The sequence below is a fragment of the Brassica oleracea genome, unplaced genomic scaffold (genome assembly GCF_000695525.1).
Source record: "Brassica oleracea var. oleracea cultivar TO1000 unplaced genomic scaffold, BOL UnpScaffold01471, whole genome shotgun sequence".
Lineage (NCBI taxonomy): Eukaryota > Viridiplantae > Streptophyta > Magnoliopsida > Brassicales > Brassicaceae > Brassica > Brassica oleracea.
The window spans coordinates 1-10,018 of NW_013618006.1; the positions used below are offsets into that span (position 1 = coordinate 1).

General features: G+C 36.8%; 3 protein-coding genes across 4 annotated transcripts; 2 read left to right on the top strand and 1 right to left on the bottom strand.

Annotated features, from left to right (window-relative positions):
• Positions 1-1,568: 1,568 nt before the first annotated feature.
• On the top strand, positions 1,569-3,746 carry LOC106321355. 2 transcript variants are annotated; one of them, XM_013759640.1, is made up of 2 exons: positions 1,569-2,624; positions 3,438-3,529. In XM_013759640.1, exons 1-2 carry the CDS (start codon positions 1,903-1,905, stop codon positions 3,442-3,444), a joined length of 729 nt encoding a protein of 242 aa, XP_013615094.1. In that variant the 5' UTR covers positions 1,569-1,902; the 3' UTR covers positions 3,445-3,529. The 2 variants fall into 2 exon arrangements, with proteins under 2 accessions (XP_013615094.1, XP_013615093.1); XM_013759639.1 differs by having other exon boundaries at positions 1,584-2,619; positions 3,438-3,746.
• A 580-nt stretch (positions 3,747-4,326) lies between these two features.
• On the top strand, positions 4,327-6,183 carry LOC106321353 (dnaJ homolog subfamily C member 18). Its single transcript, XM_013759637.1, has 3 exons — positions 4,327-4,696; positions 5,245-5,313; positions 5,409-6,183. Exons 1-3 carry the CDS (start codon positions 4,364-4,366, stop codon positions 6,039-6,041), a joined length of 1,035 nt encoding a protein of 344 aa, XP_013615091.1. The 5' UTR covers positions 4,327-4,363; the 3' UTR covers positions 6,042-6,183.
• Positions 6,164-6,883, bottom strand: LOC106321354. The gene is made up of 2 exons (XM_013759638.1): positions 6,515-6,883; positions 6,164-6,438 (listed from the first exon to the last, which is right to left on the bottom strand). Exons 1-2 carry the CDS (start codon positions 6,665-6,667, stop codon positions 6,346-6,348), a joined length of 246 nt encoding a protein of 81 aa, XP_013615092.1. The 5' UTR covers positions 6,668-6,883; the 3' UTR covers positions 6,164-6,345.
• Positions 6,884-10,018: the final 3,135 nt, after the last annotated feature.

A 10,018-nucleotide genomic window follows, 5' to 3' on the forward strand; every position in this document is an offset into this window, starting at 1 on the left:
CTTCTGACCCGTTTTTTTGATTTTTTGGGTTGGTGTTTGATCGCGTTTATTTGTGTTCCAGACTTTGGCTGAGTTAGTGTTATTATAGTATTTTTATTTTTCTTTGTGATTTTGGAAATTTAGGTTTAGATTATGTATCATACTCTAGTTTTTTTAGTTTAGTTATTTTATAGCTTTTAATAGTCAATAAATTTATAATTTGTAAATAAAATAATAGAAAATATTAAAAAAAATAAAAGTTTATGTCATTTTTTATTTATGGATGAATAAAAAATATATTTTAAATATTTTATTTATTTATTTTCAATTTTACTGACCAATAAAATAGATTATAAAATTTCATATAATAATGGTTAGTGTGAGAAAGATTTTATGGCACAATTAGAAAGTATTAAGCCAAATTGTAAAAGTGTAAAAGAAGAAGGATCTAAAATGTAAAAACAAAAAATATATAGGGAGACATGTCATCAAACCCCTGCCACTTGTCGAAAAAAAAAAAAGTTAACTTCATAGATTTGTACAAGTTCATTTAAGAATGGTGTGAAAATTATAATAAGAAAACCAAATTATAGTAATCGTCTTAGATGGCTTCCACTTTCGCTTTCTTGTCTTAAATGGAAACTTCGTTGCTTATTTCTTGAACAACACTTGTAATTGCAAGCAAGCAACCTCCACTAGTATCCAGTTTCTTTTTCTCCCTCGAAAAGGACTTAAAACTTGCAACGTGTATGACACATAGTCTCTCCTAATTTTTTTCTTTTCGAAATGTTTGTTAACTTCAATTTTTTTTGTTAATCTACATAAATTAGGAACAGCTTCAAAATATGGAAAACGTTCATATTGTGGTACCAAGTTTATGCTTGAAGTTTCGTCTTCTCTAGCTCTCTGGTCCAAAGAAAGATCAACAACAATAGTTTTTATATAAGAAGATTAAATACCCCTCTGGAAATATGTGTTCATCCATAAACTAAATAGCTCAGAACTACCGTCCAGCTTTCATTAGTAAAACTTAGTACGAAAGATCATGAGTATCATCTACTAAAACATGGTTTAAATATTCTCATAACCAATGGTTATGAGAAATAAAGTATCAAAGAGAGAAAGGATCTTGGCAAAGAAGACAATCAATACTTCTTATTGTAGGTCCAAAATAGTAACATCTTCTTTTGTCACTTCATGTTGTAGATAAGCTCCAGAAGATTTATCACACCTCTCAGACCTAAAATATACATTTAATATAGTTTTCTTCATAAGTACATCTATAGTTTCACCAATGTATTTTAATATAGAATTTTTTCTTGTCTTTGCAAGTTATTATGTGTATTAAGTTTAAACTAGTACGTGTGGTTGTGGATTTTTTTTGTTAAGCAATACATATTGTCTTTATAATTACAGAGAAACAGTTATATCAATATTAATTGTTAGTCTTCTTCAAAAACTTAATATTAAGATTGGTTCAGCTAATGTTAAAAATAATGTTTTGTTCCAACAACACTAGCAAAAAAATGTTTAGAGAATAAGATTTTATTATGTAATTAAGCGACTGATCATGCAAATAATTTATTAGAACAAATATGTTTTTATTTGTTAGAAATGTTGCAAATCTGAAGTTTTACTTTGCAACTTTCTTTGGTGGCTTACACTAAATGCGTCAATCTCGCTTGTATGTTGTATAACTCCAAATCGTAAATCATCAAAACCATTTTGGTGTCTGAATATTCTTTTGGTGTCTTCTTCTTTGCTCTCTATTAAAGGATCCAGAAACCCCTTCACAACAATGTGAGAGAGAGAGAGAGAGAGAGAGAGAGAGAGAGAGAGAGAGAGAGAGAGAGAGAGAGAGAGAGTCAAGTATCTCCTCAAGATCACTATTACCACAAAAATAAAAGTATTCAAGAAGACTGCATGGATCTAGAAGATTGGGAGTTACTCCCCAAGAATCTCTACAAGGGTCTCGATCTCGATCACGACGAGGATCATGAGGCAGCGATGAGGATCATCAGAAACACTGAGAAAAGCTTCGATATGGATTACTTTATCTGCCCGACACAAGATCCTGTCGGAAAAATAGAGTTCCATAGAAGACCAAGCGTGGTCCCCACACAGCTCCTCCAAGTTCCCGTTAATTGGGAACCTGTGTACACCGTGGACGACACAGATCACAAGAAGAACCAGGATCAGGATCCGGAACTTGTGACGGAATCTGTTCCGTCGCCGAGAATAACCTTCAAAACAGCGAAGGAAAACGAATTTGTCGACATGAAAATAGACTTACCAGCGAGGTTCACAAGTCCTCTGCCTCAGAAAGATGACGAACACTCTGTCTCAGGAAGAGTGTTAGCAAGAGAGTACTACGGTGAGATGGGAACAGAGGTTGAGGAAGGTGGTGACGTGAAGTGCAAGAAAGAAGTTGAGTGGGAGGAGGAGGAGAAGAACAAACGTGGTGAAAAAATGAATCTGTGGAAGATGGGTCTTCATGGAATTGGAGCTATATGTTCATTTGGTGTTGCTACTGCTGCTGCCACTTTATATGTCTTCTTCCTTGGACGCAACAATAGCATACGAGGTTGTCGGAACAAGAACCAGATCCTCAGGTTCCAGATCTACTCTGATGATAACAAGGTAAGGTAATTTTTTCAGTTATGATTCTTATTCCTAATCAAATGGTTAAGGAACCAAGTGAATATTAGGTTAGTGTTGCTTTAAGGACATTCCAAAGGTTGTGTTTCCTGAAACTCGTAGTTCGATTCCCCCATGACCAATTCCATATTTGTTTCAAATCACAATGAATTTTACCCCATTCATCCAAAGTACTGAAAAGTTGTTTCGGATTTTGATAAATCAAAGACTATTTACCAATGATTATTAAGTTTTGATATGCTTCTTTTACTGGCTAATTGTTTTTACTTAATATGGTTGGTTAGTGGCTGATTGTTATTAAAATTAAATATCAGCTTATACAAATTTACTTGTTTGGTTAACTGGAAGCTATTATCAGAAAAAACTGGTTTGTGCATGTATGATTCGACCAGAGTGATAATGATGTGTTTGGCGGTGTGGTAAGTTACGTGTCTAAGTGAACAATCAATAGTTGTAGAGAAGAATACTTATTTTGTCTATATACGTTTGTATTCATCTTTTCTTGCGTCAAAGTCACACTTTGAACAAAACTCACGTTTTAGAAAACGTCATTGTTTCTTACATTAATATCAGCTTAGAGCCTTGAGAAGAGAGATATTTTGTTTGAGAATTGAGATCGAGTCAGATATTCTTGGTATATATTAATGGGATATTTTAAGGCATGCAAGAACAATAATCAAACATGTTTTTACCAAATTAATCTTCTAAATTAATCATGGGGCAGGCTTTTTCTTTTAAACGTCCAAAATCGTTGTAATTGCATGACATATTTCAATTATACTTTGTTACATGCATTGCAGCGAATGAAGGAAGTAGTGAAGCATGCAACAAAACTAAATGAAGCAATCTCTGTGCTGAAAGGTCTTCCGGTGGCAAGAGCTCAGATATCTTTTGGAGGACACTATGATGGACTTTGAAATCATAGCCATCCCACCCGTTTATAGATACATCAGAGCCAAATGTCTACTGTTCTATTACCATGGGCTCTATAGCTTCTATGCACTATGAATTTAGGAAATTCAGTATTGTATGATGTTTGTAAAATTTACATTATTTGTCCGAATACATCTAGTTATATGAACGATGATATACTTAAGAGATTGTACACTTACTGAGTGGTTACAGAACCGACCATGCATTAACATGTTCTTAATATGATGAAAGTGTGTTAATCACCCGGGACTTCTAACTCTGGTGGTAAAAGGCTCACGGCTGTGAATTCCGCCACCTGGGTTTGAAACCTGACCACTGGGAAATTCACATGCGGAACCCCAGTGCCCGAGACCGAAGACAGTTCGCGGTGAGCTACATGGTGACGCTCTGATAGCGTCCTTGCGCGCTTCGGTCTCTAGTATGGACCACTACTGTGGAGCTAGGACACTCGGTTACAAAAAAAAAAAAAAAAGTGTGTTAATCTCAACTTCTCCAAAGCCATTCCGACCGAGTATAAATAATAAAAACTTGCAAAGAAATAAAACGGGGGAGTGGACCATTTAAAATTTCTACCCATAAAACTTGCTTGGGATTGCAAGATTCTTTGTTCAAAAAAAAAAAGGATTGCAAGCTTCATTAACAAAAAAAGATGAAGCCCAATATCTTAAGGCCCATGATCCAAACCCAGTGAGAGCCGTCAGTTAACTTTTTCCGACACAACCAGCTTCTGTTTCCCACTAGTTAGCGTAAGTGGTCTGTAGGGAAACCTGTGACTGAGAGAGAAGAAGATAGAATGCAGACTCACCTCCTGGTGGGTCTCACCCCAATCAAGGGCTGCCGTCGATTCTCATCCGCCATCTCCGGCGACCTCCTCCCTCCGTCGTTCAATTCGTGTGGTCGTGAGTCTCGTGACCTTTACCACCACCGTCGAAGATACCGCGAGGGCAGATCTCGGTGGCAGCGCTGTCGTCGGAAGACGACTGTTATATCAGCGGCATCTTCTTCTTCTTCCTCTTGGTCTTCGGCTTATAATAACGGTGAGAAGAACCACTACGTCGTTTTGGGAATCGGTCGCAACGCCACGCAAGCTGACGTCAAGAGAGCTTATCGCTTGCTCGCTCGAAAGGTTAGGACTTTGGTTTTAGATTCTTCTCGTTGCTAGTTTGATTGATTGCTTTGGTTAAAGATGAGTGCTTGCAATTAGTAAGTATTAGTAGATGTTAGTGAGATAAGAGTAGCTGAGAACGTGACCACTTTCTTCTAGCCACGCAAGCTTCGTGATTGGGTCATTTCTGAAATTGTAATGCCAGGGAAATTCAGTAATAACATGAAAAGATTTCATGGGAAATAAATAAGAAAGTTAGAAATCTTGTGTGTTGTGTGAGTAATTTCTCTGAATTATGATTCAAACCATCTAAGCTGTCTTTTTGTTCATAATCTAAGCCAGTTAGCAACATGTGTCTGAAAGTTTGGAGGAACTTGTTCTCTGTATTCTTAAATTTTATCATAGCTCTAGTACACTTGGATCATTCTTCTCTCTTTTGAACCCAACAAATCATAGAATGGATATATTCTCGTATTCTGTTGTCTAGTCACGTATCACGTATGTTCTTATTTTCCTCAGCTTAGTTTGGTTTATGTTTGTTAACAGCATTCTTGGTGTTTCTATTACAGTTTCATCCTGATGTGAACAAAGACTCTAAAGCCGGAGAGCTATTCAAGAGCATTCGTTGTTCCTACGAAGTGGGTATTTCTAACAATGACTCATATCTGAGTGCCTCAACCACAAACTTTGAGTTTTTTCTTATTCACTTTACTTGTGTTTTTTTTTTGGAAAGGTTCTATCTAATGAAGCTACAAGGATTCAGTACGACCGGTCACTTAAACATCAAGAAAACTCGAGGTTCTCTAGAGTGAAAAGGCACTACAACACCCCTGACACCGAGCTTGAAGATGCCATGAAGTATTGTTACAACTGGTCCCAGAAAAGACGAGGATCCAGATACGAGAGAGCCTACGGACACTACTCTACATATCAAAACTCACATTTCTACAGTGACCCACACGAACAAGAAGAAGAAGAAGAAGAAGACACGGCTCAAGAACAGAGAGACTCCTTCGCCAAAGTTTTCAAAACTGCCTTCCTCTCCATGTTTCTCCTATACACGCTCGGGTACCTAGCATCTCTCACGTTCAGCACGTTCTCAGCTTTGCTAGACAAGGAGCTAGACATGGGTTACAAATCTGGGTTCATGATAGCTTGGATACTAGGGGGAAAAGGAGGTATCCTTCTCACTCTCTGCCTGACGTTTGCAAGCTGGCTATGCGGGAAAGCAAGCAGCAGCGTGGTGGTTGTTATGGTGGTGGCGATGTGGGTTGGGTCCAATTTAGCAAGACATGCTCCTCTTCCACAAGGAGCTCTTCTCACACTCCTCTACATGTCAATCAAGCTTCAAGTCGACTCAAGGTGAATCTTTAATCTCAAAGTTAGGTTGTAAATAATATTAGATTAAACATTCTCTTTCAAGTTGTATAACTTCTCTATTGCAATATCTCGTATGATGGAGAAAGTGTCTATTGCTTGAAAGTTACAAACTCCAAATTTTTCTTTTATTGTTTTGTGTGGTGTTTCCAGATTACAAACAAAATTAATCAAAATTACAAAACCCAAAGAGATGAAATTAGAACAACTCGTCTAAGTATATTATCATTCTGCACAAAGAAGAGACCAAAAGAAAAAAAAGATGAAATTTTTTTGTAATCAAGCTTCATTCTTCATTGAGACTTGTCTCTCATCTCCTTGAGATTCCTCCAAAGGTACTTTCCGCTGGCCATGTCGACGAACACCCAAAACCCATTCTCCATCCTCTGTTCATCAACATGTCGAAAGGAGACAACTTTAGAAACAGAATTCAACAACTTAGCGAAAAGCAATGAGATTTACCTTTCTGAAACAGAGTCCTTGTTTATCATTCAATTCAACCGCTGAGTCGTCGTCTCCGATGAGTTCCGGCGAAGAAGAACTCACCGTCTTCCACGCGAAGTATCCAGCGAGGACCGCAGAGAAGAACACTAACAGGAATCTCAAAGGACACATATTGAAACAGGGAAAGAAGAAGAGATTGGGTTTTGATTATCAATGTGACGAAAAAGAAAGAAATGGAGAATCTAGGGTGTTCGTGAAAGGGAGAAAGAGAGAGAGAGATTTAAAGGGTGAGAGATTACGACGACATGTCTCCCTCTCTCTCTCTCTCTCTCTGCGATCAAAAGGAAACGCGTTTCTGATCTTTTCAGCAATGGGAGGATGCGAATTGGTATTTTTGAAATATTACGTCAATGAATTATATACACTTAATATTTCCACTGTTTTATATAACTGCCCCAATATCTTTTATCGTTTCAAATAAGCCCCTGTGTTTTACGAATTATATCTTTTTCACCAATTTCAAAGAATTTGTATTAAACTAAACTAAAATAAAATAAGATGGAAAATAAAATAAGATGGAAAGTCTAGAAGGGGATGACCTCAACTACCACTCATATAGTTGTATTATTGTATCATGTTCATGTATCTATGATGCAAGTTTTGTCAACGCAGACGCAGTTATAGAACTGAATATATGGCTCTTCTACAAAAGTCTAACTCGTTTTGGTACAAAGTTGAGTGACAATCTAGGAATTGATGACTTCATCTTCAAAGTAATCTCACATATCGGACGTTCGGATTATTGTGTTTATAATGCAAATACTTGCTAGATTTCTAAGAACTGATTTTCTTATAGTTCCAATATATTTTTTTTGGATCACATTCTTATAGTTCCAATATTTATTGCGAAATATAGACGTATTTGGTATTGGTATTATGATTATCACGGGAAACGAATCCTCAGTCTGATGTTATCTGTGTAGTTTTCTTATGTTTGATGAAACTGTCGAGGCTTTTTGGAGATGATGTGTCATGTGTGAGTTTTATACAAAGTCTACTTATATACTCAGTGGGCTTTGCTCCAAGCTCCCCACAAGTGGATATGTAAACACCTTCACCTTACTTCTTACGAAACATGGAAGTTGAAGGGTGTTATTGATGCTGGTGAGTTTATTAGTATATATGTACACACCAACATGTACTTGTCAATCCGCGAGAGGTAAGTTTACGACCATACAGAAAACAGTTTGCTAGAATTGCTCTCTGTCATGTACTTTGATCCGAAGAGAAGTTCAGTTTAGAGGATGTGATGATCTTTAGGCGACTCGATGAAGTGTTAATACAAAATAACATTGAGAGTCTTAGGCCTTCCTTGTAAGAGCTTTCATCAGTTTTTTCTTCTTAAAATAACATTTTACTTATTCAATTTTCTTAACATCATAATTTCTTGTAATGCACATGATTGATTGAACCCCATCGGGTGCTTTTGTCATGATTTGATAATTCCTTAATCTCAACATGCGGATGCTATAGACTGCTGCATTATGATGCTATAAACTCAGAATAGTAATTTTTAACACACAAAAAAAACTATAGAAGATACCTGTAAAGACAGGCTGTAACATGTGTTTAAAATTGCACCTTACGTTCCTTTTGTTATGTTTCTAGCATTTGTCATGTAACTCTTCTTTCTTTCAGAAATCGAAATAGCCTTCTTGCCAGTTAAAGAAGTACAGGCTGTAACATATTAATATTTAATAAATTTATGTTACGGATTTTAATATCATCTGAAGTTCATAAAACTTCCACTGGTTGATAATGAATGTGTTTAGTAGCACAGGCAAAATGCCGTTTAACAAAAAATTATCCCAATGAGTTTAGCATCATGTGATGAACTTCCACTAGTCGATAATGAATGTATTAGCGCGTACATGTGACATGCATTTTTAATATAAAACTAGATTTTTACCCGCGCTTCGAAAACGCTTATCTCATTTTAAACATTTTATTTTATAACATTTTTTTTTGGCATGAAAAAAATATATATGATATGTCTTATGTATTTGTGTAATAGTTGTTTCATATTTTTTTCAGACAGCAATTGTTTTTATATGTAGAATGATCATTATTAAGATATCCAGTCAAAATAGAGTTGTTTACCGGTAAAACTGAACCAATAAAACCGAAACCGAACCAAAATAGAGAAAGTGTTTAGATTTTGTAGTCACAATGCGGTCCGCTATTTCTGTATGAGATTTCGGTTCAATGGGTGTAAATAGTCATGGTGGGTCCTGGAGACGGCAATCTTCCGTCCTGCCTTCCGAACGATGGCATCGTCGCGTGGAGGTTCTCTCTTGTGCCGTCGGAGGCTGTGTTTGTCTGGTTTCATGGTAGGTCCGTGCTTCGATTCTTCGGGTCCATTTGTGTCGGGTAGAGTTTGTTGGAAGCTGCAGGAGGCGTAGCTTTTAGGTTTGAGGGCGTCTATCTCTCGGTAGCTCGTGGCAATTGACTCTTTTTTTCTCTGGCCTTTTGGCTTGTTTGGTCCCAGCCTGCTTCGCTGCTTAGATGATTGCCAGGCTTGTTGCTTCGCTATGGTTTTGTTTGTTTCTTTGTCGCTTTCTGGTTCTGTTGTTTAGTTTCGATTTCTGCATTCCACTACTAGCATCTTTGTAGTCTCTGTCATAAATTTAAATAACATTTTACCAAAAAAAAATTTCTTAACTTTAGGTGTGGCAGTGAATTTGGAGATTTTATCCATAAACACAGATATTAAAGTATTGTATTTTGGTAAATAACAATTAATTTTTTTTTAAGACAAGGAAGTGGTCTGGCCCGGACTAATCCCCCGTTGGGCGGGGAACAATGACCGGTTGTTTAACCCTTTACCCAGATTTTTATGCGTATTCGAACCGGAGATGTCTAGCATAAGTGCCTCGGGTCCTTTCCAGTTAAGCTAGCTCGTCATCGTAATAACGTTTAGATATTTGCACGATGTTTCTTTGGTTTTCCTTAGAATAACACCTTTAACCGGTTGATAAAAAAAATACCTTTAACCTTTTTTCCTTGAAATCTTAATCCGTTCCCATGGAAGGGCGTTACGTTGTCATAATTTGATCGTTACATACTTCCATAGTTTGAATAGATTCCAACGACATGTGTTACACTATTAAACAATGTGGGTGCTGCTTTTGCAGACGACTGGCTGCATGTACACAACTAAATCTCTTAGAAGCTAGAAACAATATCATTTAATTCCTAGTTGACGATATATGGATATAGCATTCATAACAAAACTGAAGATTCCTTCGATATACGTGTATCAGAGATGAAACCGAAGCTACTATTAGGCTGCATCGCCTAGTCAACGCTCACGCCGTTGTATTTTTCTCTTCTCTTTAAACAGCTTTGTCTCCTATATAGTGACTTCGACACCAACACTGACAACACGCAGTTACAAACCAATATTGATATTACTTAAATGGGAGAATTGCCAAGTGTGACTCAAAACTTGGAGTCAAACCC

Bases quoted from the DNA above. Each gene is read 5' to 3' on its own strand.
- LOC106321354 (XM_013759638.1), bottom strand. From the start codon at position 6,667: ATGTGTCCTTTGAGATTCCTGTTAGTGTTCTTCTCTGCGGTCCTCGCT. The intron at 6,439-6,514 runs GTAAATCTCATT...GTTGATGAACAG, and splicing joins AAGGACTCTGTTTCAGAAAG to AGGATGGAGAATGGGTTTTG.
- LOC106321353 (XM_013759637.1), top strand. From the start codon at position 4,364: ATGCAGACTCACCTCCTGGTGGGTCTCACCCCAATCAAGGGCTGCCGT. The intron at 4,697-5,244 runs GTTAGGACTTTG...TTTCTATTACAG, and splicing joins ATCGCTTGCTCGCTCGAAAG to TTTCATCCTGATGTGAACAA. The intron at 5,314-5,408 runs GTGGGTATTTCT...TTTTTTGGAAAG, and splicing joins GCATTCGTTGTTCCTACGAA to GTTCTATCTAATGAAGCTAC.
- LOC106321355 (XM_013759639.1), top strand. From the start codon at position 1,903: ATGGATCTAGAAGATTGGGAGTTACTCCCCAAGAATCTCTACAAGGGT. The intron at 2,620-3,437 runs GTAAGGTAATTT...CATGCATTGCAG, and splicing joins TCTACTCTGATGATAACAAG to CGAATGAAGGAAGTAGTGAA.